The sequence below is a fragment of the Doryrhamphus excisus genome, linkage group LG17 (genome assembly GCF_037039965.1).
Source record: "Doryrhamphus excisus strain RoL-2023G ecotype Guam linkage group LG17, RoL_Dexc_Guam_v1.1, whole genome shotgun sequence".
Taxonomy (NCBI): domain Eukaryota; kingdom Metazoa; phylum Chordata; class Actinopteri; order Syngnathiformes; family Syngnathidae; genus Doryrhamphus; species Doryrhamphus excisus.
Genome location: NC_136373.1, coordinates 16,857,077 through 16,884,476, shown reverse-complemented (window position 1 = coordinate 16,884,476; position 27,400 = coordinate 16,857,077). Strand labels below are relative to the sequence as shown.

Below are 27,400 nucleotides of genomic sequence, written 5' to 3'. Positions count from 1 at the left end.
GGCTGCACGGGGAAGGGAGGGGTTAGGATGAGAGACTAAATCACAGATTGGACGTTTATTCCCTGTGATCCCGGGACCTCTGAATGAAGAGGCATTCGGGCCAAGCCTGCGGCATTAACTCTCATCGAGGTCACATGTCTTATATTTCATTCATTATCACTTAGAGAATCATTGACATTTAAGCTGCATGAGCTTTTAGCCACGTGCATCGGGCCGGCTGCACGTACTCTTCAGGCCGCCAACTATTTTATCGTCTGGCGCTTCAAAGGCACCTGCTCAGACACAGCAGAAGTGATCGAACTCATCAAGGAGCAACGAGTCCTTCAGAGAGAGGCGGCCTTCGTGGCCATAACATCCTATTCAGGACGTACTTTGCCCTTCACCCTATTTATGGCCTCTCATAGAGTACTGCAGCGTACTGACAAACCTGTGTTTGATCGAAATTCACAGTTCTTTATGCTGGCGGTTATGAACAGTTGGCCTTGCACCAGCATGCAAATAATCCCCGGCAGTCTATTCCATACACAGCATCGTTCTTCCTGAACCACAAACTAGTCTGCTTGATAACAAATGGGCTGAATTCAATGCTTTTGTCACCAAATAATTTTCCCTGGGTTCTTGTACAGTATTGCACCCAACAAACTAATCTGCAAAATTGAAACCGCGTTGCTGACTGACTGTCTGTGCATTTTTTCATTGAGTGTGACAGCTAAATAACACGCCATGGGGGCAAAGAAAAAACTTTTGACGTTGATCTGACCAGGATGTAAGGCAAGTCTGCAGTCTCTACTTACGGATTGGATTTTGCTGTGTGTTTAAAAGCGGACATTTTAAAAAGATCAATCACCGTTTGTTATCAACTCCGATAGTCCAGCTAGCAGCACAAACCGGAACTCTTTTTTTTAAGTACTTGCTAGTGTGACCAACCACTGCATAGTGGGCATACAGGGACATACAGAAATACAGCTGAATAGGTGCAGATTCTGGAAGAACCATAAAGCTTTTTGTGCTGGTTATTGTGTGTAGCTGCTCTATCGGAGTCCACAACTCAATACAAAGGGCAGAAAAATTAGCATAATGGGTCCCCTTTAAGAAAAAGGAGGAAGTAAAAATATTACATGAGTAATAAAATATGATTAAATTGTTAACAATAAATCCCAAAATGAATATGTTGAGTGTATATAACTGGGCTCTTCTAGTAAACGTTTTGTTGATTTGCACAATTTGAGTAAATTAAGCAATGACTGAATGAAAAATGTTGCTTAATATTACTGAATTTGAATTTGGCATAATGTATTGTTGTGGAGACTGTCTGGGCATGTGGGACACAACACCGTGCTCCGGTATCAATCATGTCGAAACTGACCGTCGTGACCCTGCCAATGTGCAGCATGAAATCCTCCATCGCCTCCCGAGCTCTCCTCGCCGCGCTCCAGCACTTAACAAGGATTTAAGGTTGCCCCCGTCGTCTGTCGGCCAGATGAGATCACAGTGGATGAAACCACAAGTACTGCAAAAACAACAACAGCAGCAGCAGCAGGAAAAAGCCTTGTGGTAATCCCACAATTAGTATAATGGCTCTGTATGGTCGGCTCCTTGCAAACCAAACCACGGAGACCAGTTACAATCACATGTTTGCAACATGAAAGCAAAGGAAACACGCTTGATTGATTGCAAACAAGCGTTGAGGTGAAATAGGATTTTCATCAGCTCCTTTTAAACACCAAAATGTGGATTCTGTCAGGTATTTACACTATGATGATCTCTTGATGGCAAAGGCAAAAAAAGCTTTCTCTCTTTGAACGTGGTAAGATTGTTGAGCTGCTGAGGTTGGATGCAGTTATTTTAAGCTTCAAAGATCCTGACCTAACCCCTAGAACCGGTTGTTAGGGATTTGCACCAGAGCACCAAACATGGGATACTGAAAAGTTATTTTTGTTAAAGTTTTATTCTCTACTGAGAAAATGGCTTCAAATGTTACTTTCATGACAAGGGGGTCCCACTTGAGATGATACAGGGGAGCTAGGGGACCATGACTTCCTGTTTCCGTTTCTAATGCGATGCTACCAGGGACATTTCGGGACAACACAATTGGACTGACGCTTTGTATTAAGAACATACCATAGTACCGAAAAATACGCTAATCCGCACCACTGTAATCAGTTATCATCTTTATCTACTGTACAGTCCATGTTTTAGGTAACATTTCAACATTCCTAAATGTTGTGTCAAAAGAAGTTAAATTACCGTAAAATGCAAAAATAAAATTTAAATTTTTAAATTTAAATGTATCCACTGTTAGCTATGCAGCAGCCTCCAAGTGTTTCCATTCACCTTCATGAGAACAGCCCCAGGTTCCATCTGAGCGACCGGGTCATTCATAAACTTGCACTTGGTATTTTTCCAAGCCATTAATGACATGCCTGTGCTGCTCATGATGGCTTAGCTGCTAAATCTCCTCTTAGAGCGCTCTTACTAGCTCCTGATTGGAGATAGAAGTCATATTTACAGATTGTCCGACAGTGAAAAGATGATCCTTCATGCTGACTTGGAAGTATAACCAAGATGTCCGTTCATTTGATATAAAATCCTGTTATGACCATTTCCACTCCACCGTGATTTAACCATCATTATCATCATCACAATTATGATCACTGACTTAACACAAAAAGTCTAATGTGTAAGTATAATAATAAATAACATTTCCGGCTACATGTCCACTTCACAGATTATTAACACATTTCATAGTTGATATTTAGTCATGTAGTAAATCCTTGTTTCCCTGTGAAACTCTTCAGTGACACACAGATGTTAAACATTACAAAGAAGCTGCTAATGCAGGTTCAAATCCTACTCCTGACACATCTTTTCTGGGGGGAGGGATTTCACATAAGATCCATTAGGTATCAAGTATACATTGTTTTTTCTAAAGGTGGTCAAGTATGTTTTTTTTTACTCACCCACAAAAAGTATGACATCTATTTAATTTAAGTAAGGCGTCTATTTAAGTACTTTGCCTGATTGTCCCCTGCCTGTCCCCACAGTGCGAATGTCACACTATGGTGCATGTCATATACGCAACTTGTGGCACGAATGTAAGATTATGCTGATGTATGTTTTGGTTGTATTTTTTTTGTGAACTCTGAAGACTAAAGCTTGAAATTTTCTCCCAAATAAAGGAAAAAACCTGTCAGGAGTGGGATTTGAACCCACGCCTCCATTTGGAGACCAGAATTCCCACTTCATAGGAAGGATCGGGTCCTTGAGTCTGGCGCCTTAGACCGCTCGGCCATCCTGACTGATGATCAATGAAGTACCTGCTTAAGTCAACATCGCTTTTAGACCCAAAGAGGTAAATTCTATGAAAAATGATACTTTATGGACCTTGAACAAAACAACCTGTCAGGAGTGGGATTTGAACCCACGCCTCCAATTGGAGACCAGAATTCCCACTTCATAGGAAGGATCGGATCCTTGAGTCTGGCGCCTTAGACCGCTCGGCCATCCTGACTGATAACCAATGAAGTACCTGCTTAAGTCAACATCGAGTTGAGACCCAAAGGGGTAAATTCTATGAAAAATGATACTTTATGGACCTTGAGCACATTCACTGGATGCTCACCAGGAAAATTCCTGTCAGGAGTGGGATTTGAACCCACGCCTCCATTTGGAGACCAGAATTCCCATTTCACAGGAAGGATCGCGATCCTTGAGTCTGGCGCCTTAGACCACTCGGCCATCCTGACTGGTGGTCAATGAAGTACCTGCTGAAGTCAACATCGCTTTTAGACCCAAAGGGGTAAAGTCTATGAAAAAACATACTTTATGGACTTTGAGCACAAGTCACAAAGCAACCTGTCAGGAGTGGGATTTGAACCCACGCCTCCATTTGGAGACCAGAATTCCCTCTTCATAGGAAGGATTGAATCCTTGAGTCTGGCGCCTTAGACCCCTCGGCCATCCTGACTGCTAACCAATGAAGTACCTGCTTAAGTCAACATCGAGTTGAGACCCAAAGTTCTACGAAATTCTATGAAGAATGATACTTTATGGACTTTGAGCACATTCACTGGATGCTCACCAGGAACATTCACGAAAATGCCTGTCAGGAGTGGGATTTGAACCCACGCCTCCATTCGGAGACCAGAATTCCCACTTCATAGGAAGGATCGAATCCTTGAGTCTGGCGCCTTAGACCACTCGGCCATCCTGACTGACAACCAATGAAGTCCCTGCTTAAGTCAACATCGAGTTGAGACCCAAAGGTGTCTATGACAAATGACCAATGGACCTTGAGCACATTCACTGGATGCTCATTGTACTTTCTGTGGGTTAGATAATTTAACAACCCTGTCCACGTTTTGAGAAAAAACAATAAGATACACATGGATCTTGTGGAAAATTCACAAAAAACACTGTCAGGAGTGGGATTTGAACCCACGCCTCCATTAGGAGACCAGAATTCCCACTTCACAAGAAGGATCGGATCCTTGAGTCTGGCGCCTTAGACCGCTCGGCCATCCTGACTGTTGACCAACGAAGTACCAACAACGAGTTGAGACCCAAAGGGGTAAATTCTATGAAAAATGATACTTTACGGACCTTGAGCACAAGTCACAAAATAACCTGTCAGGAGTGGGATTTGAACCCACGCCTCCATTCGGAGACCAGAATTCCCACTTCATTGGAAGGATCGGATCCTTGAGTCTGGCGCCTTAGACCGCTCGGCCATCCTGACTGGTAACCAATGAGGTACCTGCTTAAGTCAACATCGAGTTGAGACCCAAAGTTCTATGAAATTCTATGAAGAATGATACTTTATGGACCTTGAGAATATTCACTGGATGCTCACCACGAAAATGCCTGTCAGGAGTGGGATTTGAACCCACGCCTCCATTCGGAGACCAGAATTCCCTCTTCATAGGAAGGATCGAATCCTTGAGTCTGGCGCCTTAGACCGCTCGGCCATCCTGACTGAGTATAGAAGCATAATTTGAGTTATCATTACCGAAAGGTTGCTAAAATGTCTAATGTATTATTTTGTTCCTATTTTTCATGCACAGATATAATGTCCCCAAACGCACCACTGTCACCTCTGTGTTTGTGAATGCACCTGTGAATATATTCCTCATGCTGGCACACCAAAGTGAAAAGGACATTCAGTGTGACAGTGGGACATGTTGTAGTGTCACATCTTGTATAAGTCCTTAATTCTATATTCATGCATGCATTGTGTAATCACTCTGCTGTGCAATTTAATGCATTTATTAGTGTGACGTGTGTGAGAGTCCACGTAGACCAGACATGTCCAAAGTCCGGCCCCCGGGCCAATTGCGGCCCGTGGACAAATTTTTACCGGCCCGCGGCCTCTATCATGAAATCAATAATATGCGGCCCGCCATCACTGTTGACCACAGTATAAAATACATGTGTACAAAAATTTTTCATTTCACCAGAAGATGGCAGTAGCCCTCTGGCCGCACTCTGGCCGCCGTGACCCTTGGCCTTGCGTGATCGTTTCAGCCCAGCCCATTTCTAACATGGCGACTATAAACAAAAAAAGGAAAGTTGACCGTGAGGGCCGCCGCTTCCAGGACAAGTGGAAATTTGAGTATTTTTTCACTGAAATACGAAACAACTGTGTCTGCCTAATTTGCCAAGAGACTGTGGCTGTTTTCAAGGAATTCAACATCAAGAGGCACTACCAGACGAAACATGCTAGCTACGACAAGCTAACTGGGAACGAACGCGGTGAAAAAGTGAAGCAACTGGAAGCTGTTTTAACGGCACAGCAAAGCTTTTTCACAAGAGCCCGTGAGTCAAATGAAAATGCCACAAAGGCAAGCTACGAAGTGGCAACGCTGATTGCAAAGCACTGCAAACCTTGTCAAACCTTGTCAACTTCTACCGCCAGCTGGATGAAGGCAGGTTCCAAGCAATTCGGACATTTGCTAAGAAAATGCTGAGCTTGTTTGGCTCCACATACATGTGCGAGAAGACATTCTCCGTTATGAACATTAACAAGAGCCGCATGAGGACGAGACTGAGTGACTCTCACCTGCGTGACGTCTTGCGCATCAAAACCACTGCTCTTGAGCCAGACCTGGACTACATACTGCAGTCAAGATCCCAGTATCACCCTTCACATTAGTGCAGGCAAGATATTTGTTAAGTCCTCTGAGTTGAATAAATTCTTAAATCTCAGTTAATTAATTTTTTTGTGATGGTCAAAATCACAGTTTGAATATGCAGTGATCATTGTTTTGTTTTCAGCACTGTTCCTACAGTGAGCATATAATAGTGAATAATATGTAATCTTTCACATGAACTTAGATATCCGTGATAGTTTTCTTAATTTTTTGTGGTTTGTGATTTCGGTAAAAACCTAAATGTAAAAAAAATGTAAAAGTAAAAGTATGCCATTTGTAATTAAAAAAAATCCCAAAAAGTTAATTTGTATTTAATGTTAATGGTTCAAAGAATGTCAGGCTAAATAGTCGGCCCCCACACATTTTCACCTTACCAAATCTGGCCCTCTTTGCAAAAAGTTTGGACACCCCTGACGTAGACTATGCCTCCCTGAGAGAGAGGGGGAGGGGAGGGGGGGCGTTGCCATATAAACATGCAGGGAAACCCCAGCTGGATTAAGCGAGAGGGAGGCAGGGAGAGGACACCAGATGCTCCGTTTGACTGTTAACAGCAGCAGGAACCATATTTGACTTTCAACACTTTTCCCAAGTTAATTTGACAATGAAAGAAGTAGCACCTTCTCCCTAATTTGAGCCCGGCACCATGATGTCCAGCGTCCGCCGGCACAGCCTCCGTCTGCAGACCGAGCTCCACCGCTGGAGCATCTGCGACCCGGGCACCCACCTCCTCCCCGACGGCATCTTCGCCCGCGTGCCCGCTTGCATCTCCCGATCCAAGTCGTGCACCAGCTCCGCCGGGGAGTCCGACGGAGGCAGCCGCGGTAGCTGGTCCTCCTCCGACTCGGTTATCTCCGCCGATTCCGGCAGCCCGTACCGGGTGGTGCTCCTCGGGGGCAGCGGGGTCGGTAAGACCGCCTTCGCCTGCATCTTCTCCGGGGCAGCGGACAGCATGGACAGTGATGATTGTGAGCTGTGTGGAGGTGAGAACCGAGCATTCACTTACAATGATGATCATGTTTTTAACATATGAGCATTTCCATAGATGTTGAGTAAAAAAAAAAGTATAATTTTATATTTTATATATAATAATTTTGCAGGAATATCCACATTTTAAACCCACTTTTTATTCTTTTTGCATGCGTCAGCAAATTCTCAAAGTGGAATTACTTATAAAACATATCATTAGATATTACACTAATAAATAAATTGTTAGCACATAACTGTTTTTATCAACTTTAATGCACAATATTGCCCTTGTATAGCTTTCATGCTTTTTTTTCAGATGAACTGCAAGAAAAGGAGATTGATGTTGATGGAGAACCTGCAACTATAACCCTATTGGACACATGGGATGCAGACGTGAGTCAAGCCAGGGCCGCAGTGAACGATACCACCGGTCCGGGGGTTTAATTTGTGGTTGGACACCCCCCCCCCCAGCTTGCGCTACACAAACTAACTCGTGTATGTGTTTTACAGACGGACACTGAGTGGGCTCAGGAACGCTACATGGAATCAGGCGATGCGTTCCTGTTGTTGTACTCCATAACCGACCGGGCGTCGTTCCTTCGGGCGTCGGAGATTCGTGTCACCCTGCGTCGCCTTCGCCCCGCTCAAAACACACCCATCATCCTGGTGGGCAACAAGTGTGACCTGGTTAGACGAAGGGAGGTTTCCACCAATGGTAAGATAATTTTGTTTTGTGAATATAGTACAGTACATATATAGTACATACATACTAGTAACAGGCACCTTAGACCATTCGGCCATCCTGACTGATAACCAATGAAGTACCTGCTTAAGTCAACAGTTGAGACCCAAAGAGGTAAATTCTATGAAAAATGATACTTTATGGACCTTGAGCACAAGTCACAAAACAACCTGTCAGGAGTGGGATTTGAACCCACGCCTCCATTCGGAGACCAGAATTCCCACTTCATAGGAAGGATCGGTTCCTTGAGTCTGGCGCCTTAGACCGCTCGGCCATCCTGACTGATAACCAATGAAGTACCTGCTTAAGTCAACATCGAGTTGAGACCCAAAGGGGTAAATTCTATGAAAAATGATACTTTATGGACCTTGAGCACAAGTCACAAAACAACCTGTCAGGAGTGGGATTTGAACCCACGCCTCCATTCGGAGACCAGAATTCCCACTTCATAGGAAGGATCAGGTCCTTGAGTCTGGCGCCTTAGACCGCTCGGCCATCCTGACTGATGACCAATGAAGTACCTGCTTAAGTCAACATCGAGTTGAGACCCAAAGTTCTACGAAATTCTATGAAGAATGATACTTTATGGACTTTGAGCACATTCACTGGATGCTCACCAGGAAAATTCACAAAAACGCTGTCAGGAGTGGGATTTGAACCCACGCCTCCATTCGGAGACCAGAATTCCCACTTCATAGGAAGGATCAGATCCTTGAGTCTGGCGCCTTAGACCGCTCGGCCATCCTGACTGATAACCAATGAAGTACCTGCTTAAGTCAACATCGCTTTGAGACCCAAAGCGGTAAATTCTATGAAAAATGATACTTTATGGACCTTGAGCACAAGTCACAAAACAACCTGTCAGGAGTGGGATTTGAACCCACGCCTCCATTCGGAGACCAGAATTCCCACTTCATAGGAAGGATCAGGTCCTTGAGTCTGGCGCCTTAGACCGCTCGGCCACCCTGACTGAGTATAGTACCAGTATCACTGCTACTGATGTTGACTTTTTTCAATATCATGATTGAAATGATTTATCGATATTTGGGTTGATCTGATCGTCTACGGTATAGTCGCCTCTTATTTCGACCCCCTTATCCCTGCTTTCAGAGGGCCGTGCCTGCGCCGCCGTCTTTGACTGCAAGTTCATCGAAACCTCGGCCGCCATGCAGCACAACGTGTGGGAAGCCTTCCGCGGCATCGTGCGACAACTGCGTCTGCGTCGAAACCCCAACGACGCCGCCGCCACCAGGCGCCGGGGCCGCCGGGAGAGCCTGCCCATGAAGGCCAAACGTTTTCTGGACAAGATGGTGGCGAGGAACAATCCCGGCGTGGCGTTCTGGCTCAAATCCAAATCCTGCCATGACCTGTCAGTGCTGTAGGAGGGTGATTGACACATCTCAGCGAGGAGTCGGCCGCGTGGGCTTGTGGAAAAAACAGATGGCGCCGTGAGAGGCGTTCAAGAACACTTTCGGCCCTGATGATGACGTGAACTGTTGAAAAGCAACTGCTGTGCAAGAACAATGCGTTTACTCGTGTTTTCGTGTTTCTTCTTCTCTCCTAACGTTGCTCTTTGTGCTCATTCCTGCCTTCGACTAAACTACTAAAATGATTTATTTTTTATAATAACAAACTTTACCCTGGGCTGATGTGCATTGTCTTTATTCTGCCGCCTGGATGTAGCTTCAGTGTTAAATAAAGTGACCTCACTACTGAATATAGAGACGCCTCTTTTGTGTCAAGCTACACAAAAAAAACACACAACAGGCTGAAATGAAATAATGAGTCATGATGATTATAATGTCAAGCGCCATTTTTAATCAAAAGATATTACCTAATGTGTTTGTGTGTGTGATTGGCTGGGAGATTTGGGTCACTGTGACACAGAGCAACATGCTTCCATCTTTTTGTATCACGACTCTTGACTCCCCACCCGAATTGTTTTTGTGGGGACATTTTAGTCGGTCCACATGAGAAAATGTTACCATAAATCTCTTTCACGCTATTTGAGAGGGCCTATGTGTATGTGTCTTCTTGTCATTGTATGTTTGTGTGGCCCAACTCATGACATGCCGCCCTTGTTGTGGGGACCTTTGGTTTTGCGAGTACATTTTGGCTAGTCCGCTCAAAAGAAAATAGGATGCACTCCTTTCACCTTGTTAGACTATGTATGTGTTATTGTCTTTTGGTGTTGGTGTAGCACAAGTCATGACATGCCGCCCTTTTTGTGGGGACCTTTTGGCTACCTCACTCCAAAAAATTACAGGCTAGGCTCCTTTCACCTTATTAGACCCTCTGTGTGTGTATGTGTGTTATTGTCTTTCAATCTTTTTGTATCACGACTCTTGACTCCCCACCCTAATTATGGGGACCTTTGTTTTGTGGGGACATTTTAGTTGGTCCACATAAGAAAAATGTTACCATAAACCTCTTTCTATTCTATTTAAGCATTTGTGAGTGTATGTGTGTTCTTGTCATTGTATCTTTGTGTGGCCCAACTCATGACATGACGCCCTTTTTGTAGGGACCTTTAGTTTTGTGAGGACATTTTGGCTAGCTCACTCCAAAAATGACAGGCTGAGCTCCTTTCACCTTATTAGACCCTGTGTGTGTGTGTGTGTCTAGGGAGGTTATTGTCTTTTGGTATTTGTGTGGCACAACTCTTGACATGCCGCCCTTTTTGTGGGTACCTTTGATTTTGTGAGGACATTTTGGCTAGTCCATTCCAAAAATGACAGCCAGAGCTCCTTTCACTTTGTGTGTTTATGTGTGTTCTTGTCATTATATCTTTATGTATCACAACTTTTGACACGCCACCCTTTTTGTGGGGACCTTTGTCTTACAGTTTAGGACAGTTTAGTCGCTACAAAAGATATTACGAGATATTTGTTGTTTGCGACCATGTATGAATAATTACATAATGGTTCATGTGAACGCTCTTTGTGCTGCTAAGTCACAGGTTGCGTTCAAACGTCCTCGCTGCTGTGAAACGGTGACTCATTCACAGGCTGTTCGCTCCCATCGGTTAAGAATTCACACACATTGTCGCCTTCTTCTTCTCGTCCTTCCTCCTCCTTCACAGCTTGTCACAGGATGTTTGGATAGATAAGGACGTCGGCATCTTCTCTCAGTAAAGACATGGAAAATATGCAAAAGTATCACCGATGCAGCCAAGGTCGACTTTTAACCTTCACAGTGGTGACCTGCCAGTTGACCCCCGTGACCTCTTATTGCCGCCCTCCTTTTGCACGGGGGTGTGATCCATCAGCGCTATTGGCGAAATGAAATCCTTATCGGTCATTTCCGCTAATGGACAATCTGAAAGCAGTCCACTGGCGGGTAGGTCAAAGTCTGAAATGAGAAACTTTGCGCTGAGTGGTGGAAATTGTTGTCTCTTAACATTCCCGTCATTGTTTACGTTTCATTTTCCATATTTCTCAATGATTCTAAAGATTATTGTACTTTTGAATTTACAGTTACAGTTGTGGATAAATGTCTAATCCAATGGCGAGAGACTAACCCTTAAACACGCCTTCTCTCGGATACAACCATGACTTCATCCAGCCAATCAGTGACAGGAATGGAAATAAGAATTCACTATTATGCTACAGCATTATATTACGCTGGTATATTATAATAAATAAAATTATAATACAAATTACAAAAAAATACTCTAGTTAAACCAAAAGTCTTAAATAATACATGTTCGATGCTGCCTGTCCAGGGGAATGCTGGAGCCTATCCCAGCTGACTGATCAGCAGTCAATCATTGTTATTGTATAATCAATTTTAATTTATGAATTATTATATTTATATGCAGTTTATCCTCACTAGTGTTGCAGGGGCTATGCTGGAGCCTATCCCAGCTGACTTCAAAACTTGCCCGGCTCCAACCTGGATTTGAACCATGATCTCCCGCACCATGAAACTTTGGTGCTACCAGCAGAGCTAGCTAGCTGGCTACATAGCATTGTTCTAAACATGATTAGAAATATTTTATAAAAAAATATTATATTTAACATATTTATTATATTCATATTTAACAGCCAAATCTCCAATCCTTGACATGAATACACGTCTTTCTCTATTCTAAGCCTTCTAAATAGAGCAAAACTGCTAGCACAAGGCAGCTAACAATGAAGGGAATGGTAATGAGACACACCTCTTCCGCTTATAAAGCCCTCTGTTTAATACACGTCCAACAATTTTATGGTTTTATATTCATGCCGTGACCATGTAGCAACAAACACATTCATCACAACAGACACTGAATAATATTAAAATGTCTGTTTCATTTAAAATGCCTTAGATATGGACTTGGAGCGGTTTCAGAAGGGAAGATAAAACGATCATCCATTTAATCGGAAAATGTAATCTAAATAGTTATTGGTAATTAAAATATATTAATCAAAACAAAGCGAGAAGATGTTTAAAGGTGTTTTTATATTGTTAATTCCATTGTTATGATTTAAATCTGCCTGTAATTACGTGAATCTGTGCTCTGTGGTAAATAATCATCCATTATCCTGAGATCGATTGCTTTTGTCTCCCGACAACATCATGTAGCTGTCTGCCATGACACCTGCGTTCACAATGGCGGAAACGCCACAGGTTCACGTGAGCTCATTTCTTCACTAATTTAATATTATTTGGTAAAACCACGTTCTTATATCGTATTTCATAAATATCGACTACCAAAAAGCCATATTACACGATTCAAAATCACTTCTCCGTGTTTACTTCTTGACAGGTGAGTAAGTATTTTCAAAATAGAACATTTATTTTCAAGCAAAATGGCTAAGTCTATTGTTGGTAAACAGATTCGATTTAGTTTTTAAAACAATATCATAAAATATCTTCAATACATTTCCAGTACATCTCATTAAAGTAAATGACTTTTATCTTGGAGGCAGATGGAGCCCAAACAAGTGTAATATCATGTGGTTATATTCATACATTCATACATATACATACATTCATTCATACAGTATATTCATATGTTTATAAGTTATACTAAAGTATTAAGGAATATTTCTCAACTGTATTTGGGTTTTCCAACACAGTGTAGCCACAAAGCAGCATTGAAAGCATCAAGGTGATACAAGGAGATGATGTCATTAGCTCTCTGACTGTATTCCTCCTCTCCTTCCTTCCTTCCTTCCTTGCTTCCTTCCTTTCAGGCAGGCCCGCATTGGCCGAGGGCAGAGGTGATTAGACAATCATTAGATCCAATAAAACTTTGCAGGTTAGCATGTGGTTAACGTTTGACCAAACAGGATGAAGCTGCTCACATTGGTCTCCGCTCGGAGTGACTGGCGAGATCTCTCCGTGGAAAGGTAAAAGCTCTCTGCTCTTTGTCTGTATTTGGTCGTTTTTAACAACATTGCATGTTTTTCTTTGTCGAGGCCTTCTTGGTGACGACTTCCAAATGGAAAATTCCAATCTAATACTAATGATGGATATTTAGTCATGTGATAATAAAGCAAATGTGTCATTTAACTCAATACTACAACACCTTGCTCACTGTAGTTAAAAAAAAAAGTAACAATTTGTAGTTAAACTTGTTCTAAATGTGTCACCCTGAGACAAGAAAAGCATTCAAATGAATCATTTAGTTGGAATAAATCCGGACCACGTTGGTTGGGTGACTTTACCAAAAGGTCACAACTCAATGTCACCTTCGGGTGGGTCCACTTCCCCCTTTTCTGCACTTTGTGTCACCACTAACTGCCAATCATGCATAGATAAGCTATGTGATTTTTTTTACAATATTGTCAATTAAATGTGTTTTTTTTTCCCTGCAGATTAGCAAAACACGTTATTTAAGCAACACGTTTTACTCGACATTTGGTCAAATGGCATCCGATACAAGCGGCGTATCATAAACACTGAATATTGTCATAACCCTGTGACAGATTGAATAGATTGTGCAGGCGTACCTAATGAGTGACATTTAGGTGCATAATTCTAGCCTTTTATAAGGTGGTGCAGTCAGTGAATTAATGCAATGGTACACAATGATACACAATTAATTGTCATTTATCCATAGTTAACTCATAATTAGTCACAATGAATTGCAGTTTTTGTTTGTTTCTTTCGACTTTTTTCTTACTTTTCGGACTTTTTTTGATGCGCATCCTGATTATTATCCCGACTTATCTATGTATCACAAGTGTACTTTTGAAAGATTAATTTATCAACACGAGAGTGGATAATATGTTTGCATTATATAGTCTGGTTTTTTTTTTTAAACAACTCAACACAAATATGAAAAAGAAACATAATTTGGTAAGGTAAACTGTCCATCATTGGAATATCATAGTCGTCAAGCAACATCATTTCAATATTGCAAAAAAAAAAGGCGTGCAAAAACACCCAACAACTAAGTGAAATGAAAAATTAATAATGACAACTTATATTAAAAAAAAGTAAAGAAAAAAAGAACAGCCAGTCCTTTGCAGAAGTAGGGCTGTAGGGCTGTTATACTCCCAAACACTCTTTTACACTTTTCCTGATCTGGTGATGTCAGCAAGTCTTGCAAATAATAATAATAATAATAATAATAATAATAATAATAATAATAATAATAATAATAATAATAACGCTTTGTCCCCACATATTAAGGTGACACACTCTCCAAATAAATGTCTTCGGCTATGCTAGCTAACTAGCTTATGTACTCTAGCACATTCTCTCGCTTCTTCACTTTCTCTGTCTCAATCCAGCAAGTACGTGATACTCAACATACTTTTAATAACTAGAATAAAAACCGCTCCAAAAAATAACTATCACGATTGCCGTTAGCCGATGTTTGGTACCCACAATGCAGTAAGGACACAGTAAACAAAAAATATAACCAAAAGTGCTGCAACCATAAAGCAGGGAAGAAGGCTAACAAAAAGCACAGCTAAAAAGACAAGCAGGGAAAAAAAATCACTACTGGATACTTAAAGTAGTAATACAAGTAGTAATACTCACCAAAACTACACAGGAAGCACCAGAGAGTAATGATACGGAGGCTTGGGGAGATTGAAACAATCTGGCAACCAGAGTGAATTACAGCCATGCTTAAAAGTGTCGCCAGGTGTGTGCTGGTGAGTCGGAAGCAGATAACAATAACCGTGCAATAAACCGTGCAATAAACCGTTCCGTTTGTATTTGTATTACACTGTTTTTGCACTTTATTTACTTTTGTGAGCTTGGTACGATATGTAAATGGCGGGTTCCGCAGAACATTGTGCTGAGAACTTCCTGTTTTCTTCCCAGACTGCGATCGCGATGACTCCCGTGGTGCATCTGTGTCTTCTGGCGCTCCTACTCAGCTCCGTGAGTACACTGCATATTCATAGGACGTCCGCAGCAACGCCACATTTCCCGGACCACACGATAATAAGTGATGAAGGGAATGACTCACGGGTGACTCATTGACGTGAATCGTGTCCTTTGCCCTGCCCCGTCCTCGCCAAGGATTTGGCTTCAATAAACAACCAACCTTTCTTGCTTCAGGGATGTTTAGGATGCTTAGGTGTGGCAAGAGATAACATGGCAGCATTCATTCATTCATTCATTTTCTATCGCTTTTTCTTCACGAGGGTTGCAGGGGGTGCTGGAGCCTATCCCAGCTGTCTTGGGGCAAGAGCCGGGGTACACACTGGACTGGCGGCCAGCCAATCACAGGGCACATATAGACAAACAACCATTCACACTCACATTCATACCTATGGACAATTTGGAGTCGCTAATTAACCTAGCATGTTTTTGGAATGTGGGAGGAAACCGGAGTACCTGGGAAAAAAACCCACGCATGCACGGGGAGAACATGCAAACTCCACACAGAGATAACCAAGGGTGGGGAAAGACAAAATAAGAAGCCAAAAAGTTACCACTTCCACACAAAATAGGAGGAGAACTCATTCATTCATTCATTTTTTCTACCGCTTATCCTCACGAGGGTGGCGGGGGTGCTGGAGCCTATCCCAGCTGTCTTCGGGGCGGAAGGCGGGACCTACACCCTGGACTGGTGGCCAGCCAATCACAGGGCACATATAGACAAACAACCATTCACACTCACATTCATACCTATGGACAATTTGGAGTCGCTAATTAACCTAGCATGTTTTTGGAATGTGGGAGGAAACCGGAGTACCTGGAAAAAAACCCACGCATGCACGGGGAGAACATGCAAACTCCACACAGATAACCAAGGGTGGGGAAAGACAAAATAAGAAGCCAAAAAGTTACCACTTCCACACAAAATAGGAGGAGAACTCATTCATTCATTCAGTCATTTTCTACCGCTTATCCTCACGAGGGTCGCGGGGGGTGCTGGAGCCTATCCCAGCTGTCTTTGGGCAAGAGGCGGGGTACACCCTTGACTGGTCGCCAGCCAGCCAATCACAGGGCACATATAGACAAACAACCATTCACACTCACATTCATACCTATGGACAATTTGGAGTCGCTAATTAAGCTAGCATGTTTTTGGAATGTGGGAGGAAACCGGAGTACCCGGAGAAAACCCACGCATGCACGGGGAGAACATGCAAACCGAGGGTGGAATTGAACCCTGGTTTCCTAGCTGTGAGGTCTGCGTGCTAACCACTAGACCGCCATGCCGACATGGCAGCATATTTGTTTTATTTTACATGACGACATTTTTACCTCTGACAGGCTGACGGATCGGGCCTGGAGGGCAAGAAGGTCTCCTTTGAGAACATGGTGGTGGAGGTACCAGAAGGGACACCCGTACCCTACGTCCTCTATCAGGTATTACACGTACAAACACACATACTGACTTCACTCGTTCGTTTTATTAAAAGCATTAAAAAAAAAGATTTCTGGTCCTTTTCAGTTCCAAGTGGCCCATCCAAGTGTGAATGGCTTCAGGTTGAGCGGAGAAGGTAGCGACGCTATCAAGATCTCCGAGGATGGATGGCTGTACCTGGACAAACCTCTAGACTGGTCCCACGATGACAACTACCTGATTGCGGTAACATGCTCTTCATATACTACATCTGTTTTTTAAGGGGGAAAAAAGTGATTCCCCCCTAAAGCTAGTAACTGGTTGCCCCCCCTCTTAGCAGCAACAACTGCAATCAAGCGTTTGTGATACCTTGCAATGAGTCTCTTCCAGTGGAGGAATGTTGGCCCACTCATCTTTGCACAATTGTTGTCATTCCGCCACAATGGAGGCTTTTCCAGCATGAAGCCTTTTTAAGGTCATGAATAGGACTCGGGTCAGGACTTGGACTAGGTTACTACGTAGTCTTCATTTTGATCTTCTTCAGCCATTCAGAGGTGGACTTGCTGGTGTGTTGGTTTCAGCTTGAGGTCACCAACAGATGTTCGAAACATTCTCCTACAGCAGAAAGTCTTTCAGGTCCTGAAGCAGCCAAACAGACCCAGACCATCACACTACCTCCACCATATTTTACTGCTGCTATGATGTTCTTTTTCTGAAGTGGGGTGTTACTTTTACACCAAATGTAATGGGAGTATTTTCCCAAAGGTCTTGGGGATCATCAAGATGTTTTCTGGCAAAATTGAGATGAGCCTTAGTGTTCTTTTTGTTCAGGAGTGGTTTTGGTCTTGGAACTTTTCCATGCAGGCCGTTTTTATCCTGCGTCTTTCATAAACACTGATCTTAACTGAGGCAAGTGAGGCCTGCCCCTTTTTTGCATGTTGTCGTGGGGTCTTTTGTGACCTCTTGGATGAGTCGTCGCTTTGGGGTCGCTTGGGGTCATTTTGGTCGGCCGGCCCCTCCTGGGAAGGTTCACTACTGTTTCATATTTTTTTCCATTTGTGGATAATGGCTCTCACTGTGGTTTGCTGGAGTCCCAAAGGTTTAGAAATGGCTTTATAACCTTTTCCACACTGATAAATCTCAATTATTCTCATTTAAATTATGTTTTAACGAGGGGGGGGGCAATCACTTTTTTCTTACACAGGGCCATGTTGTGTTCTTTCAAAAATAAATGAAATTTATGTTCAGTTGTGATAAATCGACCATTGACAAAATGACCGTGTGTGTCCAGGTGGAAGCTTTGGCAGATAATAAAGTCGTGGAGGGGCCAATTTACGTGACCATAAACGTGTTGGACGTCAACAACCACGCTCCGGTCTTCAACCAGAGTTACTACACCGCTCTGGTCCGAGAGAACGCTCCGGCAGGTCTGTGAGATCTCCTCACAAGAGAAAGTGAAAGTGAAAATATGAAGTGTAATATATCACCGCAGGCGTTCCCTTCATTCGTGTGTTTGCGTCCGATCGGGATGACCCCTCCACTCCCAACGCCCAGCTGAGGTACAGCCTGGTCAGCCAGATCCCAAACAGGGACAACACTCTGCTCTTCCAGGTGGATCCCGTCACCGGCGAGATCTCCACATCCCAACAAGGTGCTCGTCTTGTCGCTTGTGCACAGCTCACGTGCACAAACCGAGATGCCAGCATAATCTGTCCATCCGTGCTGATAATCTGCTATAGCGCCACAGTCCAGCCAGATTACGCCACTCATCTTGTGTGGGCAAGATTAACACAGATTGGAGGCGGACTGCTGAAATAAGTAGCGTGAGATTGCACACGGCTTTCATGACCGAATCAACAAAAGCACGTGAAAACGATTGACTAGTTGTACTGAAGATCTAGACCAGGGGTGGGCAAACTACGGCCCGGGGGCCACATCCGGCCCGCCAAGTGTTTGAATACGGCCCGCCCAATCTTTCCAAAGTATTTCATTTAAACTCAACATACAACCTGGCATCATGGCCTGAGCCAACCTTTGATGGTTTTATCAATTTCGTTTTTTGACATGGTCTGTTGTTTACAAAGTGCTCCTGAAAAAAGGGACACAAGCACATAATAATAATAATAATAATTATTAGATTATTATAATTATTATTAGAACTATTATAATTATTATATTAATGCTTATTATATTAATTATATATATTATTGTTATATTTGCATATTTTACATAATAGAACAGTTATTATTTTAATTTTATTGTAATTATTATAATATTTTATTATTTTTAAAATATTTAAATATAAATATAAAATAATAAATAATAATAGCAGATTGCGTGACAATTTTACAGATACAATAATACCAGGTGGACTGTTACGTGTAAAATATATAGTCTGCCCCCCCCCCCCCCCCGTAAATTTTGTCATATCAATGCGGCCCGCGAGTCAAAAAGTTTGCCCACCCCTGACCTAGACCGTCACACTACCTCCACCATATTTTACTCATGCTATGATGTTCCTTTTTTCTGAAGTGGGGTGTTACTAGTTGTACATCGCTGTTTACACACGACAACACAGTCTCATATCACTATTTGTTTTTTTTTAAAATACTAGCATGCATTGCAAAATAGTTGCTGTTCCGCGGTTGACTATGATCACAAATATTGAAAGATAAGTAAGTATTGTGGTTATGAGATATGGCGTTAGATTAGAGATTGGCTACTGATATTGAAGGTTCTTCCCTCATTAATCGTGATAAACGAGGGACATATTTATTTGTATTTATTATTTGTTTCCTAGACATGGACTAGAGCGTCACAGGTAATCGTACAAGCGTAAAAAGAAGTTAACCTGTGCTAAAAGTACAACCCTTAGTGTCCGTGTCTCCATGTTGCACTGAGCAACTACGACGAAGACACGTGCTTTGTTTGTTCCCCGCGTCACAATCAGTCCCGTTTCCTGTTCTATGGTTATCGTCACAATCACACAGTAAACACACACGCTGACCGGGCATTGTACTGTACAACAGGAGAACACAGCCTCAAGGCCAGCGAGGCCATCCAGTACGCCAGAGGAGAAGAGCGCGGCGTTGATACTCTGAAGGCAAAGTTTGACCACTACTGTCCCGCGCCGACCGTCCCGCACGAGGACAATCCCTTCTTCGCCTGTGTGGAAAGAGCAGGTGTGTTTATCTTTGATTGTATCGGAATGTTGCTGTAAGAGTTACCTGTGTACCAGGGGAAGTAGTTTTCATTTTCATTTCATTTATTTTTATTTTGTTTTATTTTTGTTTTTTGTTAGGTGACTTGTCAAATAATTACAGTTTTTAATCAGGTTATCACAGTTTTCAAGTTAATTAATCATGATTAATCGCCACTATGTCTGAAATATTCCCATTTCTATTGTATTTTATGATGGAATTACACTCCTGTTGAAATGTTCAGGTCGGAATAAAGTTCTAGAAGAGCGTTAGACCATGATTGACAAAACATGGAACGCAATTGAATTGAAGCCCTATTTTTAATTTTTTATTTTTTTTTTTGCAAACAGCCCTTTTACAATCACTTCCAAGTATTGTATGATGCTCTTGAGGGGAAAAAAAAATGAAAAAACAAAAAAAAAAATTTAAATGTAAGAAAAATTGCCAGAAACTTTCCATGGAATTGCTTTTTTATTTGTATTTTTTAGAAATATTCCAAATTGTACAAAATTCAGAATGTATGTCCATTTATTTTGTATTACTATTCATTTTCATGTACAATAGCAAAGGTCTTTAACGTTTGGATGATTTCCGTCCTCATCTTCTTCTGTGGTGTCAGAAACGAGAAGGAGGAACCTAAACCCCCTTGGGGATCCGGACTACACCTTGTTTGTGCGGGTCCAGGACATGGGGGGCGCGTCTGAGACGGCGTTGAGTGGCAACACCAGAGTCCACATCGCGGTGCAGCCCAACCTGTGGGTCAACCCTGGTCGGATCAGCATTGAAGAGCACGGCGAAGGATCTTACCCACGTATCGTTACAAAGGTGAGGATCCTTCTGGGATGGAGATGCTTGGGACGCGTCAGGAGTACCCATGGCGGTGTCTGCTTGTAGGTCCAATCCAACCATCCCAACGCCGTCTACAGGCTCGTGCAGAAAGAAAGAGAGCTGAGCTTCCCCTTCCAGATCACAGAGGACGGAGAAATCCTCTTGACGGAGGAGTTGGACAGGGAAGAGAAGGACATGGTGAGCAACGTGGTTCTTCTTCCTCCATGAGCCTCCGTGAGCAACCTTGTTGGTCTTTTAGTACATCCTGGTGGTGATGGCGGAGGATGACTACCAGAACCAGGTGGATCCACCCATGGAGATCCAGGTGGTGGTGGAGGACGTGAACGACAACGCGCCCGTGTGTGTGAACGAGGAGAGCGTGTTTGAGGTGCAGGAGGACGAGCCAGTTGGTGAGACGTTCAAGGACTTGCTTACAGTGGATTCCCATCAAAATTACTCTACAATGATATATTGGACTTACTATTTATGATTATATTATTTTTATCACTATATTTATTTTACACTCTTTACCAGGGGTGGCCAAAGTGCGGCCTGTGGGCCATTTGCGGCTCGCTAGTGGGTTTTTTTTTGGCCTGTGGCACATTCTAAAGATGTAATTCAACAAAAAAAATTAAAAAACAACAAAAAAACTGCATTTTAGTAGCATATTATTAGAAAAATATATATTATTTTAGTAGCATGAAGTTAAAATATTAAGAAAATCTATGACAAGAAAGTTTAAATTGTTGGAAAGTAAAAAAAAAATAGCAGAAATAAAAGAGAAAAAAAGGTACAATTTTTATGAGAATAAACTTAATAATATAATATTATAATAAGTAATATTAATATAATATTAATAATATAATAGTAATATAAGTAATATTAATATAATAATATAATAGTAATATAAGTAATATTATGAGAAAAAATAAATAATATGGTTTTATTGGTATAGATATATTAAAGAAAAAATAATTTATTTATAATTTATAATATAATAATTTATATATATATATATATATAGTTATTATTTTTGAGAAACAAAACAAAACCAAGTTGCCATTTTCGGAAAGTTTTAAAAGTTAAAAATTCATAACATCATGAGATGAAAATTGAAGAAAAGATGATTTGACATGACAGAAAATGGAGAGAGAAAAAAAAGAGCAAAGACCAAAGTTCAAATGAATAATACCATTATCATATTTTTTATGAAATACATAATATCATCCATCCATGCAGACACCCCTGCTCTTTACTGTCATTGTAGCTTTCCTTATTATCATGACCCTTCACCGATTGGCTGGGCGTAGTCACATGGTTGGCTGCCTTGTGGCATCCATTTTGGCTCAAATTGACAGTTTGTGAAGCTATAAGTAGGTCCTGAAGCAGCCAAGTACTACTAGTACTATAAGTACTACTTTGACACTACTCTCTTATGTTGGAGTCGTGGAATAACCAATGAAAAATACTAAATGTGGAAATATGGAATAAGAAATGTAGCGTTAGCATCTCATGCTTTCAGGTAGCCTGGTCGGACAACTGCTGGCCCACGATGGCGACGAAGAAGGGACGCTCAACGCCCTGCTGACCTACGCCATCGTGTCCCAGCAGCCGCCCACCTCGCCCGACTCCTTCGCCATCGATGCCGCCTCTGGTCGGATTCAAGCACTGCGCTCGCTGCAGCGTCGAGAGAATCAGGTGTACAAGCTCACCGTCAGAGTCAGTGATCCAGGTAACACACAGAGACACACACACATAGCACGTGTGTGTGTGTGTGTTACCTTGTGTGTTGATCACGCGTGTCCCTCAGCTTACAGTGCAGATTGCAAGGTGGTGGTCAAGGTCATTGATGTCAACAACGAGCTGCCTCTCTTTGAGAAGAATGATGTAAGGTCACACATACAAGGGTGTGTTGTGTGTATATATATGTGTGTGTGTGTGCGTGTTGCGTGCAGTATGGCAGCCACACGCTGGCGGAGGACGCGGACGTGGGACACACGGTGCTCAGCGTGGCGGCGTCAGATGCCGACGACCCGGAAAGCGGCAGCTCCTACATCGAGTTCCACATCTCGGAAGGCAACGAGGACGAAGTCTTTGCCGTGGAAACAGACGGGAAAGGCGTGGGTCACCTGGTCATCGCTAAGGTAGGCCTGACCTTTGACCTCTGACATCATGGTGTTGCTATTTTTTAAGCTGAAACCTCAACTCAATAATATTATTAATAATAATAATATATTCTAATCATTATATTTTGTAAAAGGTAATTTACCATGAGCAGATATACAATATGTATATCATATATACAGTAATATAATTGTGCATTTTGTTTTTTTAGGCTCACATCTAGCATTTATTATCATAGTAATTATAATTATTATTGTGATATTTAAATTGCATAATACAAATGTTTATTTTATGACTGTATTAATATCAGAATGTTTCTCTATTATTTCTGCTATTATAAATAAGATGTATTATGGTCATAAATAAAATAATTATCATTATTACATATAAATTAAATCATAAATTCAATAAATGTTGATTAAATACACAAAATGTATTCATAGTTTCAAAATAATTTGTATTATTATTTATATAATACATTATAAACTTGTATTTAATAATTCCTTATGGTTTTATTACAGTACTATATCATTTAATGTCATACATTAATATAATTACACTCTATTATTTTTATTATGAATGAAGTGTATTATGGTAAGAAAGAATCATTATTGGCATTATTATTAATTTTACGTATTATATAATTATTGCTATTATCATTATTACTACTAGTTTAAATATATACGTATTATGGGTCATAAATGGTAAATTATTAAATATAATACAGGATTAAATAAACAATTTATTCGTACTTTCAAAATTATTATTAGATCTTATATTTTCTTATTATAAATTATTTTTTATATTAATTATAATAATATTAAACATACATTATGTTGGCTGAAATAAAGAATTTATCATCAAGGAATAAATGAATGAATAAAAACATGAATACATTTTATTTTTACTTTTATTCATGGTTAAAAATGAAATCTGAATTATTATTGCTATTCCATAGAATAAACTATGTTGCAGCGATGAAGGTTTGTTAGCGTGTTAGCTCGGTAGCTTCAACGTGGACACTAAGACTTCCAAAATGTCTTCCAGCCACTGGACTTCGAGACGTCCGCCTCCTACAAGCTGAAGATCGACGCTCGTAACCCGGAGCCTCTGATGAGCAGCCTGGAGTACGGCGACCAATCCAGCGCCGTCGTGTCGCTGTCCGTCACGGATGTGGACGAGGTCCCGGAATTCACGTCGACCGTGCTGGACGTGAGCGTGCCGGAGAACGCCACCAAGGGAGCCGTGCTGCTCACCGTGGAGGCCCAGGACCCCGAGGGCAAAGACATACGGTAAAAGCCCACCAGGGGGCGCCCACACGTGCCGTCGTGAATTCATGCTGCTGCTCTTGTCATATAGACGATCTTTGATTAGCATTTTTTGGTATATTCATAAAAAGAGCAAAGAACTCCTGTCATATAGAGGATCTTTGACTTGCTTTTTGTTGGTATCTGATTCCCAATAACAGCAAAGAGCTCTTGTCATATAGAAGATCTTTGATTAGCATTTTTTTGGTATCATATTCCTAAAAAGAGCAAAGCACTCCTGTCATATAGAGGATCTTTGACTTGCTTTTTGTTGGTATCCGATTCCCAATAACAACAGAGAGCTCTTGTGATCTTTGACTAGCATTTTTTTTTGGTATCATATTCCTAAAAAGAGCAAAGCACTCCTGTTATATAGAGGATCTTTGACTTCTATTTGTTGGTATCAGATTCCTAAAAACAGCAGGGTGCTCCTGTCATGTAGAGGATCTTTGACATGCTATTTGTTGGTAGCAGATTCCCAATACCAGCAGAGCTCTTGTCATATAGAAGATCTTTGATTAGCATTTTTTGGTATCATATTCCTAAAACGAGGAAAGCACTCCTGTTATATAGAGGATCTTTGACTTGCTATTTCTTGGTAGCAGATTCCCAATACCAGCAGAGAGCTCTTGTCATATAGATGATCTTTGACTAGCATTTTTTGGTATCATATTCCTAAAACGAGCAAAGCACTCCTGTTATATAGAGGATCTTTGACTTGTTATTTGTTGGTAGCAGATTCCCAATACCAGCAGAGAGCTCTTGTCATATAGATGATCTTTGACTAGCATTTTTTGGTATCATATTCCTAAAACGAGCAAAGCACTCCTGTTATATAGAGGATCTTTGACTTGCTATTCCTTGGTAGCAGATTCCCAATACCAGCAGAGAGCTCTTGTCATATAGATGATCTTTGACTAGCATTTTTTGGTATCATATTCCTAAAACGAGGAAAGCACTCCTGTTATATAGAGGATCTTTGACTTGCTATTTCTTGGTAGCAGATTCCCAATACCAGCAGAGAGCTCTTGTCATATAGATGATCTTTGACTAGCATTTTTTGGTATCATATTCCTAAAACGAGCAAAGCACTCCTGTTATATAGAGGATCTTTGACTTGCTATTTGTTGGTAGCAGATTCCCAATACCAGCAGAGAGCTCTTGTCATATAGAAGATCTTTGACTAGCATTTTTTGGTATCATATTCCTAAAAAGAGCAAAGCACTCCTGTCATATAGAGGATCTTTGACTTGCTTTTTGTTGGTATCCGATTCCCAATAACAACAGAGAGCTCTTGTCATATAGATGATCTTTGACTAGCATTTTTTTTTGGTATCATATTCCTAAAAAGAGCAAAGCACTCCTGTTATATAGAGGATCTTTGACTTCTATTTGTTGGTATCAGATTCCTAAAAACAGCAGGGTGCTCCTGTCATATAGATGATCTTTGACTAGCATTTTTTTGGTATCATATTCCTAAAAAGAACAAAGCACTCCTGTCATATAGAGGATCTTTGACTTCTATTTGTTGGTATCAGATTCCTAAAACGAGCAAAGCACTCCTGTTATATAGAGGATCTTTGACTTCTATTTGTTGGTATCAGATTCCTAAAAACAGCAGGGTGCTCCTGTCATATAGATGATCTTTGACTAGCATTTTTTTGGTATCATATTCCTAAAAAGAACAAAGCACTCCTGTCATATAGAGGATCTTTGACTTCTATTTGTTGGTATCAGATTCCTAAAACGAGCAAAGCACTCCTGTTATATAGAGGATCTTTGACTTGCTATTTGTTGGTAGCAGATTCCCAATACCAGCAGAGAGCTCTTGTCATATAGAAGATCTTTGACTAGCATTTTTTGGTATCATATTCCTAAAACGAGCAAAGCACTCCTGTTATATAGAGGATCTTTGACTTGCTATTTGTTGGTAGCAGATTCCCAATACCAGCAGAGAGCTCTTGTCATATAGAAGATCTTTGACTAGCATTTTTTGGTATCATATTCCTAAAAAGAGCAAAGCACTCCTGTCATATAGAGGATCTTTGACTTCTACTTTTTCCTATGACTTTCGGGTGTGAAAGTGTGCGTGTGCTATTTCGTTGTGCAGTTTCAAGATGGAGGGCGACCCCAAGGGGTGGCTGGAGATGGACGCGGCCACGGGAGAGATCCGGACCAAAGACAAGCTGGACAGAGAGACTCTGGAGACCTTCGAGGTCAAGGTCACGGCTTACGAGAAAGGTCAGTTTGTGGATTCCCGTTTGAAGCGAAAGTGGCGTGAAAGTCCGGCGTTTTGACAGACAACCCGGACAAGTGGGATGAGCGCGTTGTGTCCGTGAGGCTGCTGGACGTCAACGACAACGTCCCCAAGCTGACGGAGACGCAGGCCTTCATCTGCGTCCAGAAGCCAGAAGCGGTCTTCATCAAGGCTCGTGACGCAGACGGCCCCCCCTTCTCGCAGCCCTTCACCTTCGCCTTCGCACACGGGAAGAAGTCCCACAACTGGGACCTGCAAGTCGTGGACGGTACGATGAAAAGATGATCTAGTGGCTCGCGTCCATCGTGATCACGTCCGTCTCTTTTGTTCCTGGCGCAGGAACCTCCGCAAAGCTGACTCTGAAGAAAACGCCGACTGAAGATAAAACCTTCTCGCTGCCCATCAACGTTAAAGACAACGCGGGAATGGGCGTCACGCAAGCCTTTGAGGGTACAGCTCACACGCAAACATGGCAGCCACGCCTTCTGGTCACGTGACCGCTCACGTTGCTCTTGTCTTTCCATGCCAAGTCCACGTGTGCACGTGCACGGAGCTGGGCTACTGCTACACGGCGCCCGCCGAACACAGCTTCAAATACGGCTTGGGACCCACCGTCGGCATCTTGGCGGGAATTCTGGCATTCTGCGGTGAGTCTCCCGAAATCGGCGTCTCAACTTCTCCCGTCTTACCGCCTCCTTTCTACGTTCCTCTGCAGTGATCGTCTTCGTGGTCGTGATCAAACGTTCGAGTAAACAGAAAGCGGCGACGGAGGAGAGGAACGCCTTAATGTAGCGATAGCTTGTTTATTTGTTGCGAAATGTTAGCTTAGCATGACATCTTTTAGCCCAGGACGTAATTGGAAAAAGGCGCTTGAACCCTAATTTATTGACCCGTGGCCCCCCGCACCCCCACGTGTGTACCAATTCTCAATATTTGTCATGTTTGTTTTGTGCCAAGACGCCCCCCCCAATAAACAAAACAAGTGGGCCACTCTAGCACTCTGGCCGCTGCTTTCCACACCGACATCTCGTCTAATCGTCTAATGGCTGACGTTTCACTCTGCACTTGCAGCCAACACTTTGGT

The 27,400-nt window shown here is 42.0% G+C and overlaps 2 protein-coding genes and 12 non-coding genes across 15 annotated transcripts; 2 read left to right on the top strand and 12 right to left on the bottom strand.

The window, feature by feature from the left end:
- Window positions 1-3,188: 3,188 nt before the first annotated feature.
- On the bottom strand, window positions 3,189-3,299 carry trnal-caa (transfer RNA leucine (anticodon CAA)). The gene is made up of 2 exons: window positions 3,262-3,299; window positions 3,189-3,234 (listed from the first exon to the last, which is right to left on the bottom strand). It is a non-coding gene; the product is annotated as a tRNA-Leu (tRNA).
- Window positions 3,300-3,400: 101 nt separating this feature from the next.
- Window positions 3,401-3,511, bottom strand: trnal-caa (transfer RNA leucine (anticodon CAA)). Its single transcript has 2 exons — window positions 3,474-3,511; window positions 3,401-3,446 (listed from the first exon to the last, which is right to left on the bottom strand). It is a non-coding gene; the product is annotated as a tRNA-Leu (tRNA).
- Window positions 3,512-3,634: 123 nt separating this feature from the next.
- On the bottom strand, window positions 3,635-3,746 carry trnal-caa (transfer RNA leucine (anticodon CAA)). Its single transcript has 2 exons — window positions 3,709-3,746; window positions 3,635-3,680 (listed from the first exon to the last, which is right to left on the bottom strand). It is a non-coding gene; the product is annotated as a tRNA-Leu (tRNA).
- A 110-nt stretch (window positions 3,747-3,856) lies between these two features.
- On the bottom strand, window positions 3,857-3,967 carry trnal-caa (transfer RNA leucine (anticodon CAA)). The gene is made up of 2 exons: window positions 3,930-3,967; window positions 3,857-3,902 (listed from the first exon to the last, which is right to left on the bottom strand). It is a non-coding gene; the product is annotated as a tRNA-Leu (tRNA).
- A 136-nt stretch (window positions 3,968-4,103) lies between these two features.
- Window positions 4,104-4,214, bottom strand: trnal-caa (transfer RNA leucine (anticodon CAA)). Its single transcript has 2 exons — window positions 4,177-4,214; window positions 4,104-4,149 (listed from the first exon to the last, which is right to left on the bottom strand). It is a non-coding gene; the product is annotated as a tRNA-Leu (tRNA).
- A 202-nt stretch (window positions 4,215-4,416) lies between these two features.
- On the bottom strand, window positions 4,417-4,527 carry trnal-caa (transfer RNA leucine (anticodon CAA)). The gene is made up of 2 exons: window positions 4,490-4,527; window positions 4,417-4,462 (listed from the first exon to the last, which is right to left on the bottom strand). It is a non-coding gene; the product is annotated as a tRNA-Leu (tRNA).
- Window positions 4,528-4,627: 100 nt separating this feature from the next.
- On the bottom strand, window positions 4,628-4,738 carry trnal-caa (transfer RNA leucine (anticodon CAA)). The gene is made up of 2 exons: window positions 4,701-4,738; window positions 4,628-4,673 (listed from the first exon to the last, which is right to left on the bottom strand). It is a non-coding gene; the product is annotated as a tRNA-Leu (tRNA).
- A 126-nt stretch (window positions 4,739-4,864) lies between these two features.
- trnal-caa (transfer RNA leucine (anticodon CAA)) lies at window positions 4,865-4,975 on the bottom strand. Its single transcript has 2 exons — window positions 4,938-4,975; window positions 4,865-4,910 (listed from the first exon to the last, which is right to left on the bottom strand). It is a non-coding gene; the product is annotated as a tRNA-Leu (tRNA).
- A 1,660-nt stretch (window positions 4,976-6,635) lies between these two features.
- gem (GTP binding protein overexpressed in skeletal muscle) lies at window positions 6,636-10,265 on the top strand. The gene is made up of 4 exons (XM_058084679.2): window positions 6,636-7,129; window positions 7,432-7,508; window positions 7,626-7,830; window positions 8,968-10,265. Exons 1-4 carry the CDS (start codon window positions 6,793-6,795, stop codon window positions 9,237-9,239), a joined length of 891 nt encoding a protein of 296 aa, XP_057940662.2. The 5' UTR covers window positions 6,636-6,792; the 3' UTR covers window positions 9,240-10,265.
- On the bottom strand, window positions 8,029-8,139 carry trnal-caa (transfer RNA leucine (anticodon CAA)). The gene is made up of 2 exons: window positions 8,102-8,139; window positions 8,029-8,074 (listed from the first exon to the last, which is right to left on the bottom strand). It is a non-coding gene; the product is annotated as a tRNA-Leu (tRNA).
- Window positions 8,250-8,360, bottom strand: trnal-caa (transfer RNA leucine (anticodon CAA)). Its single transcript has 2 exons — window positions 8,323-8,360; window positions 8,250-8,295 (listed from the first exon to the last, which is right to left on the bottom strand). It is a non-coding gene; the product is annotated as a tRNA-Leu (tRNA).
- On the bottom strand, window positions 8,496-8,606 carry trnal-caa (transfer RNA leucine (anticodon CAA)). Its single transcript has 2 exons — window positions 8,569-8,606; window positions 8,496-8,541 (listed from the first exon to the last, which is right to left on the bottom strand). It is a non-coding gene; the product is annotated as a tRNA-Leu (tRNA).
- On the bottom strand, window positions 8,717-8,827 carry trnal-caa (transfer RNA leucine (anticodon CAA)). The gene is made up of 2 exons: window positions 8,790-8,827; window positions 8,717-8,762 (listed from the first exon to the last, which is right to left on the bottom strand). It is a non-coding gene; the product is annotated as a tRNA-Leu (tRNA).
- Window positions 10,266-12,495: 2,230 nt separating the features above from the next.
- cdh17 (cadherin 17, LI cadherin (liver-intestine)) lies at window positions 12,496-27,318 on the top strand. Of its 2 annotated transcripts, none has more exons than XM_058084826.2 (20): window positions 12,496-12,607; window positions 13,042-13,193; window positions 15,124-15,183; window positions 16,528-16,623; window positions 16,709-16,846; window positions 17,892-18,027; window positions 18,093-18,251; window positions 19,630-19,782; window positions 20,420-20,625; window positions 20,695-20,826; window positions 20,888-21,038; window positions 22,151-22,360; window positions 22,439-22,515; window positions 22,584-22,772; window positions 23,800-24,044; window positions 26,170-26,300; window positions 26,360-26,584; window positions 26,656-26,766; window positions 26,847-26,963; window positions 27,032-27,318. In XM_058084826.2, exons 3-20 carry the CDS (start codon window positions 15,136-15,138, stop codon window positions 27,106-27,108), a joined length of 2,601 nt encoding a protein of 866 aa, XP_057940809.2. In that variant the 5' UTR covers window positions 12,496-12,607; window positions 13,042-13,193; window positions 15,124-15,135; the 3' UTR covers window positions 27,109-27,318. The 2 variants fall into 2 exon arrangements, with proteins under 2 accessions (XP_057940809.2, XP_057940812.2); XM_058084829.2 differs by having other exon boundaries at window positions 13,038-13,193.
- Window positions 27,319-27,400: the final 82 nt, after the last annotated feature.